This window comes from Arvicanthis niloticus, chromosome 4, assembly GCF_011762505.2.
Source record: "Arvicanthis niloticus isolate mArvNil1 chromosome 4, mArvNil1.pat.X, whole genome shotgun sequence".
In the NCBI taxonomy this organism is placed as follows: Eukaryota; Metazoa; Chordata; class Mammalia; order Rodentia; family Muridae; genus Arvicanthis; species Arvicanthis niloticus.
Window position 1 is genome coordinate 128,524,603 of NC_047661.1, and position 20,165 is coordinate 128,544,767.

Consider the following 20,165-nt stretch of genomic DNA (forward strand, 5'->3'; position numbering starts at 1 on the left):
AATTATAGAGGAAAACTTCCCTAACCTAAAGAAAGAGATGTCCATAAATATACAAGAAGCCTACAGAACTCCAAATAGTTTAGACCAGAAAAGAAATACTTCCCGCCATATAATAGTCAAAACATCAAATGTACAAAACAAAGAAAAAATACTAAAAGCAGTAAGGGAAAAAGGCAAAGTAACATATAAAGGCAGACCTATAAGAATTACACCAGACTTCTCACCAAAGACCATAAAAGCCAGAAGATCCTGGACCGATATCATACAGACCCTAAGAGAACACAAATGCCAGCCCAGACTACTATACCCAGCAAAACTGTCAATCATTATTGATGGAGAAACCAAAATATTCCATGACAAATCCAAATTTACACAGTATCTCAACACAAATCCAGCACTTCAAAGAATAATTGGTGGAAAACTCCAACACAAGGAGGGAAACTACAACCTAGAAAAAGCAAGAAAGTAATCTTCCAAAAACCCCAAAAGAAGATAGTTACACAAACATATCTCAATGGATGTTAGCCCAAAAGCTTGGATTAGCGAAGACTCAACCCACAGACCACATGAAGCTCATGAAGAAGGAAGACCAAGAGGGGATGCCTCAGTTCTACTTAGAACGAGAAACAAAAATGCTCAAGGGAGCAAATAGGGAAACAAAACATGGAACAGAAACTGAAGGAGGGGCCATCAGGAGACCATTCCACCTGGGTATTCACCCATGTACAGCCACCTAATCTAAACACTGTTGTGGATGGCTGGAAGTGCATAATGTGAGGAAAGTGATATAGCTGTCTCCTTAGAGGTCAGCCAAAGACTAAAACACTCAGAGGACAATGTTCACAATTAACCACTGATATGATCAGGGGTTTCCCAATGGAGAACTTAGTGAGAGGACTGAAGGAGCAGAAAGGGTTATTGACCCCAGGTGGAAAGCAACAATACCAAACAACCAGAGCCCCCCAGGGTCTAAACCACCAGCCTGGGAACACATAGGGAGGGACCCAAGACTCCAGAGGTATATGTAGTGGAGAATGGCCCTGTCGGACATAGGTGGGAGAGGAGTTTCTTGGTCCCATAAAAAAAAAAATGAACACACAGTGGGGGGGGGGGGGAAATGTGAGGATGGGGAGGGGATAGTGAGGGGGGTAGGTGCGGTCACTGCCTCATAGAAGCATGAGGAGGGGGATGGGATAGGAGGTTTCTGGGTGGTGGGAGGAAGTAGGCTAAGGGGATAAAATCTGAAACATAAATACTACAACCAATTTTAACAAGCGGGGAAAAAAAAGTCTTTAGAACCAACATCTTAAAAAAAAATGTCAGCCCCCTGGGGGTGGGAAATTTTTTTTTTCTCTTGATACTAAAACTTGTTCTGAGAATTGTATATTGCAGAATACACAGCCTTGGTGTATCTACTCATCAAGCATACTGAGCAGACCTGCCCAAACCTCCGATGTCCTGGAATTCCATCTGGATTCAGTGAAGACACAGCATCAGAGGCTTATCATCTTACTCTTCCCCCCACCCCTCTTCTAAAATCTCAATGCCTTTAATCAGCTTGAAGAAGTTAAAGAAGAGTCAGCACCCCTATTCCCTGAGCTTGGGGACTAATGTGGTTAATAATGGTCTGTCTTTCTAGGGACAAGTAGTGGTTTTGTTGGAACAGGGGGGATTAGCTAGGACTTATTGCATAGCCATAACCTGTTGGTAGAAATCTGTATAATTATTATCAAGATGAAGTTATAATTTCTTAAATGCTACAAAATTTACTTTGATCTCAAATTTAAGGTTTTCATTGGTACGAGCCTCTTATTAATATAAAAATGAGATGAATATTGATACGCTCATGGGCATTGTGCCTGTATAACACATTTAGGAATACAATGCCTAGACCCAGCCCTTTTTTAACTTTTTAAACTGATTTGGGACGGTTAACCTATGAGTTAAGGGACTATAGCAAATTCATGGCTTTGGGTTTATTGTTAGGGTGTTTTCCATATTTTATTTAGAAATAGCTGAGAGGAGTGAACAGACAACAGTCCAGGTTACCTTACATGGATAGTTGGTTTTCAAAACATCAGAAGTCCATAGAACTGACACTACAAATATTTATATATTAATGTTCATATTGATTAGAGACCTGTCTGCTCCTGACAGCTTCCTGTCGTGGATTCTAAGAAGAAATTGAGCATCCTTGGAGTTACTCCAGTTGTGTGGTAACAGCCACTAGGCAAGAATTGCCTCTCTCCATCTACAGACAAATTACTGTCCAGAAAAGGACACACATGCAGAATAGTCGACTGATTATATCTGCCTAGACAGAGTAATCAGTCCTTAATAATCCTGCATCACCAAGGTCTGTCAGATGATCCTGGGCCAGAAGGCAGAAGAACAGATGCTACAATGTTTTGAAGTAGAGCGAGTGTCCAGGTGTTCAGAGGTCTCTATAAATTGGCTAAGTTTTAGAAGCTATGCTTTGTGCTTTCCACAATTATAGTTAACTCAGTCATTCTGGATTTCTGACGGGGTTGAAAACTTATAGCTATTTACCGTAAGAGAAAAGATTTGAGTGGATGGTCATCAGCTGACATTCATCCTAAAGCCAGGTTCAGAACTAAATGTTTTAGTTAGGATAGATGACAGAGGTGCTGGTTAGTCAACAAAAGGATGGACAGGGTATTAGGACTATCTTGTACCTCACTGGTACAAATTGGCATAATTATGCTCTAATTGTATTTTGAGAGAAAAGTTTCATTTTAACAGGAAGGGTGATGTGTAGGAGGAGCTAAGGTAGGAGGAGTACTGAGAGGAAGAAAAGGAGTAAGAAGAGGAGAAGAAGAAGGAGAGGAGAAGCTAGGTGATGAAAGAGAGAAAGAGGGGGGAGACAGGGAGGCAGATATTCATGTATCTCCACCAGTCAAAGATAGTTGTTATATCTAGGTTGGTCAGTGGGTTACACCTCTGTTTGAACAATTCCAAACTTATAACGCTTATGATTAACATTATTTTAAAACAATGTATAAATGCAAAAAGGAAAAGGGGGCATGGGATAGGGGTTCTCTAAGGGGGGGGAATGGGGAAAGGGGATGGCATCTGAAGTGTAAATAAAATATCTAATAAAAAAATTTAAAACAAAATGGGCGCAGAAGCTAAATAGAGAATTCTCAACAGAGGAATCTCTAATGGTCGAAAAACACTTAAAGAATATTCAGTGTCCTTAGTCATCAAGGAAATGCAAATCAAAACAACTCTGAGATTCCACCTCACACCCATCAGAATGGCTAAGATCAAAAACTCAGGTGACAGCAGATGCTGGTGAGGATGTGGAGAAAGAGGAATATTCCTCCATTGTTGGTGGGAGTGAAAACTTGTACAACCACTGTGGAAACCAAATTGGTGGTTTCTCAGAAGATTGGGAAGAGTTCTACCTTAAGACTCAGCTATACCACTCCTGGGAAGATATCCAGAAGATGCTCCAACATATAACAAGGACACATGCTCTACTATGTGCATAGCAGCTTTATTCATAATAGCCAGAAACTAGAAACAACCCAATTGTCCTTCATCTGAAATATATATAAGAAAATGTGGTCCACTTTCACAATCAAATACTACTTAGCTATTAAAAACAAGGACATCATGAAATTAGCAGGCAAATGGGTGGAAGTAGAAAATATCTTGAATGAGGTAACCTTGACCCAAAAGGACAGGCATGGCATCAAACTTCTTATCTTCCGGGGGACCTCTGGTTGCAGAGGAATCTTATGCAAGAGCCCATTCATACACAGGTCTGGGAGGGTCTGCCCTTGGTCAGATGGGGAGGGAGGGTCCTTACCCCAGGAATTCAAATATTCCTCCAAGTTCAACTGAAACCCAAAGATGGATATTTCAGAAAAACTCAAGGAGTCAGATGCCCTGATAGACAGTGAGCGTCTTCTGCACAGGCACTGCCTTTGTGACCTTCGACCTTTGTGAAGTGGTTATAAAATGAACAAAAGTCTCTGTGATTAACGAATGGCTTCTTTTGAAGGCACCAGTTGTGTATTAATCCGAAGCAGTTGATTTGTGACAATGAGCATTTGCTGAGGTCTGCTGCCATAGTGAGAAGACGGGAGGCCGGGAGAAGCCAGAGAATGATTAATCCTCTGAAGGGAGCCTTGTGACAGGGCCCATGCAGCTGGCAGCCACCCACAGTCAGTTCTCAGTAGGGCAGAAAGGAGACTCGCCTCATACTGAAGACCATGTCTGTCCTTCCTTTCCAGGACCCAGTGGCCATCTGTAGCTGGGCTCTAACTAATGTGCCCTTGGGACACCTCTACAGACTGTGTTCATGATGGATGCCCTATTTTCAGGCTAGTGAATTCGTCCACCTCAGGGCTGTGCTGAGCTCCCACCAGCTTCTAGAGAACTCATCATAAACTTCCAAGACCAGTGCTGATGCCACTAGAGTTTTATAGATCTGAGAGCTGAGATTCTGAGATTCAGTCACTATGCAGCCTGACCAAGGTCACCAAAGACAAGTGAAGGTCAAATAAGTTTCCCAAGGTCACACCTCTCCTACAGGCAGAAATGGCTTGTTTTATTCATAGACATCTTTTTTTTTTTTTTTTTGACATTAAAGAAAGAGTGGGGGACAGAGTCACCTCCCTGATATTTAAAAGTACCTGCTGTATGAAAGACAGCAGTGAACATCCACCACCCTGCAAGGCTGCCCATATGGAGGTCACCTTCTGGACCAGCTCATGGACCACCACCAACCCACAAACCAGGCCAAACCATTTCTGACCCTTGTGGTAAATTACAGCTTAAGAAGTATGTATGTTGTTGGGGTCCCTACTACTCCTTGGCTATGTTCAAAATGAAAACAAAGGCAGAAGAAAACAGAAAAAGCCTTAGAGAAGGACAAACTTACAGGTTGATTTTTTATTCTCTGAGAAAAATATTATTTTCAAAAGACATTTGATACTTAGATACGGGTTATAGAAAATGCTATTTAAGAATAGTTTTATGGTACATGATGTTCCCATGGTCATTGTTAGTTTGATGTGGGCAAGGCTTGTTGTGAGCATTGGAGATGACAAAATTGAGTTATAGCTGAATCTCTCATCAAAAATCTGGATATCTTTCAAAATAACTGCAAAATAATGTTCGGGAGAATATCAACTATTCTGCGTTTCTTACATTATAATCTTAACCTATCAGTAAGGTTAACGGTAGATGATTGTCTCTCTGGTGCACCATCTGCAGTGCACAGTGCTACTATCTCTGCATACTCTCCACAGCCAGCTTAGTTTTTTATTTTCACATGCCCACTTTACTGATGGGGAAACCAGGCTCAAAGTCATGTAGTTGGGAACTGGGTCCTTGTAGTTCAGTCAACATATCTTGAACATAAGGGACAGGTGGAGGCATGAATATGTATCTCTCCTTGTCTTCTCTTCTGAGGTAGTTAATATTGATTATTAGCTTGACAGTATCTAGAATAACCTAGGATGCAAGCCTCTTGGCATATATGTGAGGGAGCGGTTGAGACTGCTTTAATTGTGATGGGAAGACACGCCCTAAATGAGGATGGCATCTTCCTATGGGTTTCATCCTTGATCTATAAAAACAGGAGAGTGAACTGAGCACCTGGATCCCTCTCTGCTTCCTGACCAGATACAATGTAATCGGATCTATCTCTGCTTCCTGACTGGATACAATGTGACCAGATGCCTCTGGCTCCTGCAGCCAGGACTTCACTGCTAGCATGATGTTAGCTGAGATAAACCCTTCCTTCCTTAGGATGCTGTTGTTAGGCATTTTGCCATAGCAACAAGAAGTTTACAGAGACATCTTCTTACCCTTCCCTGAACAGCCATGAAGTAGAGAAGATGCTCCCAAGAGCCCAAGCCTTCCCTCTAGTGGCTCCTGGCACTTCACGTTCTGAGATACAACTGTGGCAGCACCCTTCTGAAAAGTCCTTGCTCAGAGCATCTTGGGCAGACAACAGCTGAAACTTTTCAGTGGGAGCTGAGTTGCAGAAGCCCAGAGTTGGAGGCAATATATGGCATGTTGGCATTATCTTAATTTCCTTGCTAGCATCATTCCATACATTGTCTTCATCTGACCATACTAAGTCATGAGGAACTAACTGTGAATAAGAGAAATGACAGGTTAACTCGCATTTCATTTGTTTTCCATAATAAATGGAATATTTCCTTGAATACTTAAAGCCATTACCATTTCAATTTATTCATGCTTTTTCTTCCTGGCATCCTAATGGTAATATTAGATAATTATATCTGCTCTGTAGCCATCAGCTGTGATGGCAATGTCTTGCATATCTTTTGTTAGACTGTTGATAGGAGGAAGCAACTTGCTTTTTTATACCATTCCATCCACTTCTTGAACCTCAATTGTCAAACAGGGAAACAATGTCAGTGACATAAGTGATCAGGAACTGGGTGAGGACCCAGTCTAACACACTCCGCACTCACTGTATTCAAGGTACTGTTCCAGACACTTCCCATGTGTTACCTTAGTTACCTTACTTAATCCACCCGCAACACTCTGTGGTGGATTCTATTATCAACATCGCCACTTCTACAAATGAGGAGGGTGAGACAGAGAGAGAGATGAGGTCGCTTTAGGTTCATTCACATTGGGTTTGGACCTTGCAGTCTGGACCTGGTGAGGGATACCTTTATGTTCCAGGTTTCTCAGTCCATGCCTTTCTTTCTCCTATATGACTCAATCTCATGTACTGTATTGGGTACAGAGAATGTGGCAAAGTGGCAAGAGTGTCACTTGAATACCTGCCAGAGTCAACTTTGGAGTTTAGTTGTCATGTTTGAGGGACTAGGGGGAGGGCCAGCCAGGCATAGGGGTACATAACTATAATCCTAAGACTCAGGAGGCTGAGGCAGGGGTATGGTGAATTTGAGACTAGCATGGGCTACACGAGGAGACATTTACCTTCTTTTAGAAAGCAAGAGAGAAGATCAGGTGGGATCTTTAAAAGTATCTGGTCACAAGGGCTCTGTCCTTCTTAACAGATTAATGGGTTTAAGGAGATATAGGTGTCTTGAAGGTGAGTCTTTTGCAAAAGCCTGTTTCTGACTATGCCATTCTCACAATGTATGTTATCTGGTTTTGCTTCACCATGCCCACAGCACCTGACTGAACCAACTTAAATGAGGAATGACTTATTTCAGCTCCTGGAATCAGAAGGTTCAGCCATCATTGGTGTGGAGGATGTGAGAGAGAAGGATAGCTCATGTCCTGGGGGTCAGGAAACAGAGAAGGGATCACTCAGACACCTGAGGCTTCCTTTTATCTACCTGGATCCCAGCCCATGGGGTTGTGCTACCCTGCCCAGTTAGTCCACACAGGGAGATACTCTCAGAGACACACAGAACTGTAACTCAGTCTCCTAGGTCAACTTGATGGACATTAATCTTAACATCACGTTACATCCTGGACTTCACCCCTCATGGCCCCTCTTGGACAGGGCTGCCTCTAGAACCCTGAGTTGAATAAACTCTCAGTCTTCATAATCTCCCCAGTGTGTGGCATTCAAATCTAGCAGCAGAGAGATGTCTACTACAGATAGATGTTTAAATACTTTTCCTCATTCTTGCTCTGTCCAAAGTATAATTTTTGCCTGAAGACCCCATAACCTTTGAGGCACTGTTAGGTTTAAAATGAGTGAAGGGAGATTTATGCATACATTTTTGCCAACAGGATGTAAATAATTCTTGTACAGGTTTGACCATTTGAACATCAGGGGTGAAGTTATGAGGAGGCTATGGGCATTTCTGAAAGTAAAGGTGCTTTCAGAATTTATTGGCCTCAGAATTCCCTCTACATCCATGTTTTCAGTAGGCCACCTTCCACAAACCAAGCCCTTGAAAAGAGCTCAGTGCTTCTGTGGACACATAGTATTCTCTGCCTGGGCACAGGTCAGGAGACACCAGGCATCAAGCAGCAGAGATGTGCTTTAAGCACACTGCCCTTAAAGTGATAGAGCCAGATAACAGTGCTTATGGTTTTGACTCTAAGAATGTGAATGCAGTAAGAGAAAAAGATTCTTAGGAATATTATAATTTCAGGAAACAAGCCTCTTGGTCCAAGGAATTGCCCCACGAATCCATTTAAATATTACTGCATTTCTTCCAAATGGAAAGGAAACTCATAATTCTTAATGCCTGTTCATCATCAATATTATGCCAATTGTTGCATTACTTTTGGTTGATAAATATTCAGAGAATAAATGAAGCCCACAAGACAGATTAATTCTCCAGGAGTACAAACAAAAACTTTCAATATTTTATATCACATGATTAAATGCTGTTTGCAGTTTCTAGGGCCAGGACTTGGGACATGCTAATTAATTGCTCTGAGAAGGGGTATTGACATGTTTTGTGGTCGGTGTTCAGAATCAGATGATTTCTAAGCCCTAAATGGCTCTGCTGATAAAGTGCATTCATGGAATCAATCCTACCTGCAGAAGTCTGGGGGCACCATGCCGTAAACATCGATCCTGTCACAGAGCTCCAGAGCAATTGTCATGGTGAACCAGCCAGTGCTCAGCCAAGTGTTGGAGACCTTCCTGGAAGGAACAAGGGTGAAGTTTGCACTCTGGTAAACTAGTCCCAGGTTCATAACCATGCTGGAGCCGACTATAAAACAAATATCCCCACCCCTAACACACACAGACACACATATGCACACACACACACACACACACACACACACACACACACACACACATGTGTACCTCACATGCACACATGCATATACACACATGCACATGTGTGGACACACAGGCACACAGGCAAACACATTCATACATGCACTTTCTTTCACTCTCTCCCATTTGGTACACATTAGAATCTTGCTAAACCAAAATCTCTTATAGTACATTCATAAGTAATGTTGTTGCTTAAGGGATTTCTACATCATTAAAGATAATGATCATTGTTTGAATGCTTAGGTGTGTGTTGCCATAACTCAATTGTAAGATGACAATATCCATGTGGCCATTTGTTATTAATGAGAATATTTGACTAGGGACTCTCCCTGTGTCTCTAAACAAGCTAGATTACAAATAATATAAATATGGATAAACATGTAGGTCTTGCTACCACTCTTTCCATCTATCTATTAATCTACCTACTTATCTATTGTCTACACATGTATGTATGTATGCATGTGCATATATGTATGTGTATACATGTATGTATATACGCATGTATGTATGCATGAATTTATGCATGTATGCATGTATCTAACAATCTATCTTCTACTCATATTTATCACCATCATTTGTTACTTATCTATCATCAATCAATTTAATTTTGTCATCTGTCTATTATCATTTATCACTTATCAGTCATTAATATGTCATACATTAATCTGTCTATACATTCATCTACCCATTTATCATGTATGTATATATGTATCTATCTGTCTATCCATCCATTCATCCATCCATCCATCCATAGGTCAGAAGTTGTCCCAAAGAACATTAAGAGCACCAGCGTCGTGACTGTATTTCTTTTCCTAGGAGGAGCACATGGGTTTGGGAGGAAGAAAGCCAGAGGGATGCTTGCATCTAATGGAGCCTCTACTTTTACCTTACCTAAGGTCATTCACAAATGTCTAAGCCCAAACTGACAAGTTTAAGGAAATAAATCTGTGCATTTTGCCATTCATTAACATGTCCATTCAGACATGCGAGCGGAGGCTGAACAGGCCGCCTCACCTCAGGAGACCAGTGGAGACACATCGGCAAGGTCTAATTTGAGTCCTGAGAATGAGTCATTGGTCTCCATGTTCCACTGCTGTGGATGTTAATTTCAGTTCTTCTGGGATTGCTGCCTTTTCTTTCTTCAGTGCCATGGCATGCCTCATTAGCCAGCTCCAAACACCTTATCCCCAAGGTCAGACTGTCTGACTTTGCCCAGCCACGGAGCTGTATGTGAGGTGAATAGCAGAGCTGAAGAGAGGGCTTCCCAGATGCACTGCGGAGCTCCGCACTCTGAGAGGGAAGACTGTTAAACAGCTTGCTTTATTCCCCTTCATGAAGGGTTAGGGGGATATTTTTAAGGAGGCTTTTGCCTTGTCAAGAACCTGACAGACATGGGTGGGTTTCCGTTTCAATTTCGAATCTTAAGCCTTTAACAGCCTTTAACGTGTTTTCCTCCACCCCACAGCTTCCTGACCAAGCTTGTCAAAGCCCCTACAGATGAAGATAACGTGAGCTCGACACTCTCCTGTTTCTGCTATGTGCAGCTGGGTAACCTGAGGCTGGTTGCTGCCCGATCTCTGAGCCTCAGTCTCCTACCTACAGATGCTCTGTCCTCTGGCCATTTGAGAACATTAGAAAATGTCCACAAAAGGGACCTGGGCGGAGGGCAGTGACGGCACATAGAGATCCCCCCTTCTCTCCTGGCTGCTGGAGTGAGTGAACAAGGTAAATAGTTTAGCATCCTTTAGTTTCCATTCCTTTAGTGCTGCTTAGTTTCCAGGAAGAAACCCTTCCAATTCTCTGGTGCTGGGGTCTGATGGAGGAGGTGCATCAGTAGCAAGGGTAACATTTATAAAGAACAGAAGCTTCCAGCTTTTGTAGGTATTAATATATCCTTTCTCTCTTACTAGAGCTATACCTTTGTAAGGCTTTGGGCTAGAGGGTTTGGGAAGGATCAGAGCCAACTGAACAAGAAGGGGAAAACGAAAAAAGCCTTCATTTAAAGGGGAGCCCATGTTCATACCTCTGCTGTTAATGGATTGGGCGGCTCTTTCCAGACTAGTTAGATGGAGCCCAGGAAAAAACAACCCTCACTCATATCCCAGAGATCCCTGAGAGATCTGGGAACCAATGGTCATGCTCATATCTTCTGCCTTTCCATTCCCTGGAAACACCAACCAGGGCTTTCCTGGGAGCAGAAACTTCCTGGAAGTTTTCCAGTGATGCCACAGCCTGGAATACAGGAGGACATGGGGCCACCGGAAGTGGCTCTGCGGATGGAAATGAGAAGAGTACAAAGTGGAAGTCTAGAGGCACTGAAGTGAGGCACTCTTTTAAGTGCCACTTAAAATTCCCCAGACTTCCTAAATAATAGCCTTGGGATCACGCACCATAGAAACGCAACTGCTTTGTTCTGTCTTCCTGAAAGGATCGGAACTCTTTTTTTTCTCCAACAAAGGAATATCTACTGTTTTTACAGTTAATCAGCTGTAATGAAAGAATATGAAGAGCTGTCATGTGCTTATTAGAGAAAATTAGCAGATATTCTTTTATATGATGAAGTAACACACTGAGCTGATAACGCTATAGTGCACACTAAATTACAATTAAAGGCCTTTCTGCTCCGCCAGAATCTCATTTATAATCTCAATGGAATATTCTTCCTGCAGTTACTTCATTTATGCTTCCTTTATGTAATTACTATAATATTGGTTCTGAATCATATTTTCCTAATGTGCCCTTATTCAATTATAAAGTTATTTTCAAGTATAGTTACTTTCTAATATCAAAGAACATGATTTGTCCATCTCTGTCATCTGCCATGCTTCTTAATTGCAGAGCGTTCACGGGCCATCTTCATCTCCACTTTTAAGGGTAAAATTTCCTATGAATCAAAATCAAATGGCTTGGCTCATCTCTTAAAAAATATTAGCCTAAGCCGAGTGTTCCAGTGCCGAGTTTGGTTTGGATAGAAAGCCAACTCTTTTTGTATCTTCAGCATATGCGCTCATATTGTTGGGTTTCTCTGCTTACATACAAGGAATATTTTCAACCCAAATGTTCTGGGTTTCAGTCAAATGGAAATCTGTTCTGGAAGGTTGTTTTTGTCTCTCAGCCTAAGAATAAGGATGTATAAGAACAGTGAGTCAATATCAGGCCAGCTTTGTAAAGACGGTCTCCTAAGAAAAGAGATGCGGAGTTCCTTTGGAAGGATTGATATGCTTTGGCATGCTACAAGGTCATAGGTGAGATTGCCCAAGCAGGGTAGGATGGGTGCTAATTGCAGTGTATCTGCAGAACGAGGCCCGGGAGCTCAGATGCAGAGACTTGGCTCACTTCTTATAGCTGGACTAATAGAGATGTCTGAGCAGGTTTGCACTGGTCAGGCTATAGGGAGGGGTAAGATGTGTCTTGTATGAGCCTGTTCCTTAGGGATCTCAAGGGGTCAAAGGGTGGGATGGTTTAGTCTCCAGGAAGTCCATATCATGTGATCCCTTGCAGAGATGCAACAGTGTGCAGTTGTCTTTGTGAACCCTGCACCAGGGTTTTGGGAAGACTTACTTTTAATGAACAATCATTAAGCAAAAAAAGAGAGAATGTGTTTTCTATGATTCAGATAGTTTAAACTTTTTTTTTTTTGAAATTTCTAAGCAGCAACATTTAATTGTAAATAGTTTCTTGTTTGTCCATTCCTTATAAAATGTGTTCTTGGTGAAAGAACTTGTTAACATTCAGGGTTCTTTCTTATTGCTGGGTCACCATGATGGGAATTTGTATCAGTTCTTAACTTTTAATTAGGAGTGTCTATAAGATTCATGGCTGGGTTAGAGATTGACTAGGTTAGCCACAGGTCTGGGCTGTGCTAGTTGTAGGTCAATTGGGCTAGCCTTGAGTCTGTTAGCTAGCCATAAGTGTGGACTTTGCTAGTCACGCGTGTGACGGACTAGTCACAGGTGTGTTTGGCTAACTATAACTCTCTTAGTCAAGCTGTAGACCCACTAAGCTAGCCATGGATCTGGCCTGTGGTAGCCACAGGTCTGTTGTGTCTTCCCAGGAAAGAGGCTGCTGCAGTATGGACAGTGGTAATGCTTCCCTCCTGGGGCTAACGACTGTCAGGCTGAGCCCTCAAAATGCCATAAAGTTCCCAAGGTTAAAAATCACAGCTCTTTTATCTAAAGAATCTGAGGATACTGGACTTTATTTCCCAATCACGTGTTCCTAAGCTAGCCAAATAGTAGATCTGTACTTTCTGGTCTTTATTTTACTTAACAAATCTCTTTAGGTTTAAGATAAGAAACTGAGTAACAGTTTGTTTTTTTTTTTAAATAAGAAGTGCATTAGACTGTTAAGTGTATGTTAATTATAACGGTATATGCTTTGGAAATTAATTATGAGATCAGCCTGATGACCTGTAGCCACTCTCCCTTACTTCCACAGGGCTATGAGGTCACGGAGTCTCTAGGTCCATGGCTGACATTCCAGCTCAGAGCTGTGACTCCAGCCACCCCTCTGAGGCTCCCCTGAGCACCCCAGTGGATGCCACCAGTCTCTGGCTCTGTCCAGCTTACGACCCTTTCCCTTTTTGACCTTATGTTATGCCACTTGCCCAGATGTCCTGGATGTACCCAAAGGGGGCCTTTCTACAGTTCCCCCAGCATGGTCTCTCCCTTGTCCTTTGGTCCTTTGGGAAGAGTTCTATCCCTCCCAGATCTTTCCATACTCATAGAAACTGTTCAGGGTCTCAGTCTGAAGCATCTTTGGGAGAAAGCCTTTTGATCACCCAGACCACAGATTTTTCAAAAATCTGCAAATTATAGTGAGAAATACACCGAGACAATTAGTTCATTCTGATGTGGATATGTGTGTATGTGGTTTTCATCTCACCTTTAAAGCATGCAGTGTAATGGATTTTAGTGTATTCACAGATACAAGCCTTACTACTTACTTTAGAACATTTTCACATCTGAGAAGACTATCCCATGTCTGCTCATCCCCACATGCAAGCATCATCATCATCACATGCCATCTGAGAGGTTCTGAGTTGCTATGTCACCTTATTCTCAGACAGGTGCCATTACTGAAGAATCTTCCTGAATACACTGACATCATGCACTGTTATCAAATCTTTAAATATGTTTACTTTATGTGCATGTGTGTTTTGCTTACATGTATGTGCATGTACCATGTGCATGCCTGGTGCCCAAAGAGCCAGAAGAGAGTGTTAGATCCCCTTGGACTAGAGTTATAAACAGTTATAAGCTACTGTGTGCATGTGTAAACTGAACCCAGGTCTTCTGCAAGAGCAGCCAGTGCTCTTAACCACTGCCAGACTCTCCACACCATTATCTAGTTGTAATGAACACTTTGGAAAACATTGCCCTAGACCATGCTTTGTCTCCTGCCATACAAGTTACAGCTCCATTTTCTTCCTATCACTACTTGGCGAATGTCTACGGCTTTATGTTTGGAGGGTGGCATCTTGCTTCTGACTGTTCCCAGAGGCAAGGCACAGTGCTGAGCTAGGAGTAGGTTTCCAGTGATGAGCCCTCCCTCCGTCCATCCATCCGTCCGTCCGTCCCTCACTCCCTCCCTCCCTCCTTCCCTCCCTCCTTCCCTCTGTGTGTGTGTCTGTCTCTATGTCTCTGTGTCTGTCTGTCTGTCTGTCTGTCTGCCTCTCTCTCTCTCTCTCTCTAGGCATATGTGTGAATGTGGGTGCATGTGCATGTTTGTGAATATGTGTAGATGGCAGAGGTCAACCTATCATTCTTCGGGTGCTGTCCACTTTGTCTTTTGAGACAGCACCTCTCCCTGGCTTGGAATTCATCAAGTAGACTAGGGTAGGGTTGCAGACTTGCTTGTTTCAGTTTCCGTAGCACTGAGATTCTAAGCATGTACCACTATGTCTGTTTTTCCCTATGGAACTAAGGATAAAACTGGGGTCCCATGCCAGGGCAGCAAGCACTTAGTAAACTGAGCCTCATCCCCATACCCTCTCTTCGATAAGTGAAGTTACTGTGTCCCACTTTTCTTAATGTAAGCCAGTCTCCATTTAGCCTTTTTTTTTTTAAATAAGGACTTGGCCATGAATCACTCAGTAAAGGTCACTGTGCTTCAGGCCACTTTGCCTGATACACTCAACTTGAGCAGTCTGTTACCAAGGCCACCCAACCTGTGAGCCCCGTTGATGTTGCTGACATGAGCCAGGGGTTCACAGCACAGACCTTCAGCTTTGGTTTGGCTTTCAGTGAGTCTGTCCCCAGCACACATCCTCACTGACCCCTGCTTCCCTCCTGTGCCTGGTACCTGTCTTTGCCAGTCTCCTGCTTGAAGAGTTCGTCAAACTGAAGCATCTTGTGGCGTGTGATCATGAAGGCCTTCAGCCGAGGCAGCACTTGGCTGAGGAGCTGTAGGTTGTTGTACACCTGGCCCTTGCCATCCCGACGCATGTAGCTGCTGGGGCCCCAGAAGATGAACACAGTGCCCTGGCTCACGTTGAGCAGGTCATGGCGGTTTCGGAGGATCCTCTGGATGCTGGAATGTGCGATGACCCGCAGGCTCGTGCGGTTGCCCACGTCAAGCCCATAGCCTCGGGTGGGGGCATCATTCATGCGGATAACACACTCTGTCTGGTCGATGTGGGGGCCCTGTTGACTCCGCAGCAGATGCCCCGAGCTGGTCACCAGGGCGCAATCCTTGCAATGCATTTTCAAGGGCTGAAAGGCAGGAGGGGAAGAAAGATGGTGTCAGCCACAGGATTTACCTTTCTTGGCATCATCAGGTTCATCCCTCCTTTTAACACCCACCCCAGCCCCTGGCATCACCAGGTTACATCCCTGTCTTTAGATAAGGATGCCTTCTCCCTCTTTTTACATCTCCCCTCCCCCCGACTTGCACCAAATTATATCTGGTCCGTTGCAACTACACGGACCCTTGCTTTCTTTAAATCTGCAGGTAGAGTCTGTTAGTCTAGGGAGAAAGGGCTGGTGTTGATCTGTTTGTCACTGGCTACACTTAGATACCAGTGTGGCCATGTGAAGCCAGCAAGGTGAAGACTGTTGTATGCTTAGTTAACTTAGAAGGCATACTTTCATGAAGGCATACTTTCAAAGCAAGGTCTTTCCAAATCCAAAGCTGGCCCAGAGGCAAGGCAAAGTCTCTTCTGCAAATTGTGTGACTCAGCATTTGCAACTCTTATTCATCTTATTCGAAAGCCAAGCATTGTCAAGGCCTTTGGATGCTGGCAAGCTATGTTGACCCTCAATAAAAAACGTCATTCATGAATCACGTGAGCAATGATGTGCAGATTCAATGCTGTAACTTTGAAATAAAGAATTAAGACTGTTTTTCTCATCTAAAGGCATAGGGTAGGACAGAAACCACAGCATCTGTTTTCATTTATGTAAATAAGGTCTCAAGCTCACAGCCTCAGATTCTGGAACTGGAGGGCTCAGGTTCCTTTCTGAAAACACACCCCCATGATGCCCTGCCTGGAAAGCCAACGGGGACAAGGCTGCTGACAATGCCCAGTTGAGCACCTTGAACCAATGACTTCCTTTCCGAACACCTAAGAACTAACAACTTAAACACCCCCTGTTCATGTTTAGTGGAAATATCTCTTCCTTGTTCTAAGATAATGAAATTAGAACCTGAGCCCAAGGTCAGGAAGTTCAAAAGAAAATGACAATATGAATATCACAGTGTAGCCAAGAGTGACTCTGAACTCCTGATCCTCCTGCCTCCACCTCCCAAGCCCTGGGGTGACAGGGTGCACTTCACCACACTGTTGATGCAGGCTGGAGCCAGGACTTAGGGCTGCATGCTTTCGAGCTGCCAAACAAAACATTCTGAAGGGAGGTTGTCCCTCCGATCTCCCCCAGAGCTTTGCCCTTTTTGGTTCACTGTGGACTGGACACCTGGCTCGGTGGTCTCAGGAAATCCACCTAAGCACTGAAATAGTCAGTTTTGTATTTACTGTGAGAGTTTCTTGAACCACGGGTCAAGATGTGATGTCATAGCCTGACAGAATGCTTCTGTCATGGCAAGGTGGGTCCAGCTTTGCTTGAAATATATGTTTAGCTACAGAAACCTGCTAAGTCACTGACCTCCACGAGCGTTGGTTTCTTCAACTCTAGCAGAGGAAAACCACCCTTTCTACCTTGGTAGGAGAGGCCAAACCCCTGAGATATGGGCAGTTTTGTTTTTTAAGATCAGTACTATCTGACCTGTGAAAGTGGTCGTTGCATGTAGCAGAGCCCAGCTGAAGCATGGGACTTGTCACAAGAATTAGTCAGTAAATGTCAGGTGCTCTCAAGTCTATCGGTTAAGTGGTGTGCACACCTGAAACCTCAGCACTTTGGAGGGAGAGGCAGGTGTAGTACCCCTGACTTTGAGGCTAGCAGGCCTACATAGCCAGTTCCAGCTCAGCTGGGCTACACAGCGAACCTGTTTCAAAAGCAATCACCATTTAATATGGAGCGTGCGGCCAATACTCAGCAAACCAGGGCTGAGACCTTTGAGCTAAAGATGGACATGCGGACTTGAGAAACCAGAGCCTCGGCCACTCTAAGTTATCAGCAGGAATGCAATGCTTGGCTGTGCTTAGGCGACTGGGTGTGGTGGCTGTCCTTGTCAAGTCGACACATATGAGAAGAGGAAAGTCCCCCATTAATTCACTCTAGGACGAATCTGTGGGACATTTTCTTGATTACATATTAATGGGGGTATCCACCCCAATTGTGGGTGGAGTTACTCCTTGTCAGTGGTCCTGGGTTGTCTACAGAAGCTGGCTGAGCAGGAGTCAGTAGTCCTTGTCCTTCCCTGGTCTCTGCTTCAATTCCTGCTCTGTGTTTCTGTCTTGAGCTCCTGCCCTGGCTTTCCTCAGTGATGGAACATCACTTATGAGTCAAGTAAACCCCTCCGAGTTGGCTTTAAGTTGTTACCTTTTGAAATTATAATACATTATTTTCCCCTTTTCTTCCCTGCACCCAAATCCTCCCATGTATGCCTTCTTGCTGTCTTTAACATTTATGGCCTCTTTTTCCATTAATTGTTGTTAAAGAATGTGTGTGTGTGTGTGTGTGTTGTGTGTGTGTGTTGTGTGTGTGTGTTGTGTGTGTGTGGTGTGTGTGTGTGGTATGTGTGTGTGTGGTATGTGTGTGTGTGTGTTCCTAAGCAGATACAGCTTAGTCCATAATGTTACTTGTGTATATGTCTCTTTCTCTGTGTGTGTGTTTTTAAATTGGATATTTTATTTATTTATGTTTCAAACGTTATCCCCTTTCCCGTTTCCCCTCTGCAAACCCCCTATCCCATCCCCCCTTACCCTGCTTCTATGAGGGTGCTCCCCACCCATCTACCCACTCCAGCCTCACTGCCATAGCATTTCCCTACACTGGGGCATCGAGCCTTCACAGGACCAAGGGCAGCCCCTTCAGCTCCTCCAGTCCTTCCCCTAACTTCTCTCTGTGTGTTTTAACATAGCAAAAGAAAGCAAAGAGTGCATGGATTTATGCAGCCAGATGCAAAACAAGAGAGAAGCAGCTCTCCAAAGCTTTCACGTTGGCGAGGGACCATGGGTGAAGGAATACATCAAGGTGTGACAGGGTTTATGGAGGAGGTCTGAGCTGGAATCTGACTGATGACGATTAATTAGGCCACTGCAAGGCTGGGGATATTTTTTAAAAGAGTGGTCAAGTAGCAATTTATTGAGTTGTCTGCATGTGTTGGGAATGTGTCTGGGCTTATTATGCAGTCATATTTATCTTTCAAATAATCCTGTGAGCTGTTCTTGCTGCTACTTTACAAATCAGAAGTTTGAAAGATTAAAAAATAAAATAAGTTTGCTCATGATCATACACTTAAGAAAGTGATAACTGGGATCAGAAAGTCGGATATCTGGCTTTAGAGCCAAAGGGATTATCCCTTAGGCTATTTCAGTGCCAGTGCACTAGAGTAACTAGAATGTTGGGGGATATTAGCTTCACTCACTGGGTCCCTCTTGTCCTCTCTCCCCCAAACCGGGTAAGCTATCCCTTAGTCGTGCGTTCCAACTCTTAGGGTTTTGATTTGGCAATACATTGGCAGCTAGTATCCCAGTTCCTGTGAGGATCATTTAGAGTAGAACTGTGTCGGATCCTGAGTCCGTATCCATTACGTGGGTAATGTGGTCAAGACCCTGAACTTCTTGAGGAAGAGCCACACTTCTGTTCGCCTCACCCAGCTCCCGGGGTCTAGGGGAAGGAGGCTGCCGACTGCTATGCTGCGAAGACTTCTGGGTAAAGGTTCCTTGTTTCACTATCTCGTTCTGTATGTGAATTACGCAGAGCTCGATATGGTTGATTCAATGATATTACTCTATTTGCCACTAAATGTGACAGTAGAGCGAGGTGGCATCTTCTCATCTGGGCAAACTGAGAAGCAGAGGGAACAGGACACACACGGGGCGTGGCTATAAACTCAAGAGTCCCCACCCCTCCAGCGAGACCTGCCTCTCAAGGCTTCCACAGACTTGCCCTACCAGTACCACACCAAAAAAAAAAAAAAAAACAAAAACAAAAAAAAAAAAAAAAACACCAGCAGTGAGAGACTAAGTGTTCAAACAGGAGTCTTGGGGTGGGAGAGCTCTACAGATAACCTGTAACAGAGTCATTTTATGTATCAGACACTGAACTTGGTGCGTAGATAAAACACGAGATTCCCTCTCGGGGAGCATACAGTCCAGGGAGCGGAAGCTCTCAGAATAATGTGAGGATGTGCAGTAAGTGCTGAACTAACCTGGCACAAGGCCTTCTGGAACCCAAGGTAGGGGACTGCGGCCCCAGAAGGGCAGAGGTACAATCAGCAAGGGATTGTGCTGTGGAAACCAACAGAAGAAGGGATTTTAGGAGGAAGACATCATAACAGGACCAGATGAAGAAAGTGTCCTTTGTCTTTCATGACTAGCACCATTGAACAAAGGACGAAAGAGCAGGCGTGGGGAAGCAGAGCTCAAGAAACGTTACCACTGCCACTGCCACCTCCTCCTCTTCGCAAACTCCATTTTTTGAAAGTTTTAATTTATAGTTTAGCTCTATAAGTGAACATTCGTAAATGGAACTCTTTTTCTAAGAATATTTCGAACATAAAAATTTGCCAGTTATCAGATTGACACAAATCCTTAGAAAGGTTTTCCATGTAATCCCCACTAATGCAAACCTTTATGAGACTCACACTACTGCAGGTCTTCAGTCTATCCTGGAATAATAAGGCTACAGAACTTGAAACAACGCCTAAGGACTGATAGAGGGTTGTCAGTGGGGAATGGAGTTAGAGCCCGCTCTAACTGAGAGCCTGCTCTACGTTTCTCCAGTGACTGGCCCAGTGCCTTGGGTTGTCTGTGTGTTAGAGGTGAATGTTCTGTATCCTGGGAACCCTTCAGTCCTGGGAGAACGAG

At 43.7% G+C, this 20,165-nt stretch overlaps 1 protein-coding gene across 1 annotated transcript in view; it reads right to left on the minus strand.

Annotated features, from left to right (window-relative positions):
* St6galnac5 (ST6 N-acetylgalactosaminide alpha-2,6-sialyltransferase 5) overlaps positions 1-20,165 on the minus strand; it is a 165,164-nt gene that overhangs the window by 14,648 nt on the left and 130,351 nt on the right. Inside the window, exons 3-4 of the mRNA XM_034499385.2 lie at positions 15,038-15,447; positions 8,486-8,593 (exon numbers count right to left, since the gene is read on the minus strand). Coding sequence (XP_034355276.1) covers positions 8,486-8,593; positions 15,038-15,447 — 518 coding nt within the window. The remainder of the gene's footprint in view (positions 1-8,485; positions 8,594-15,037; positions 15,448-20,165) is intronic.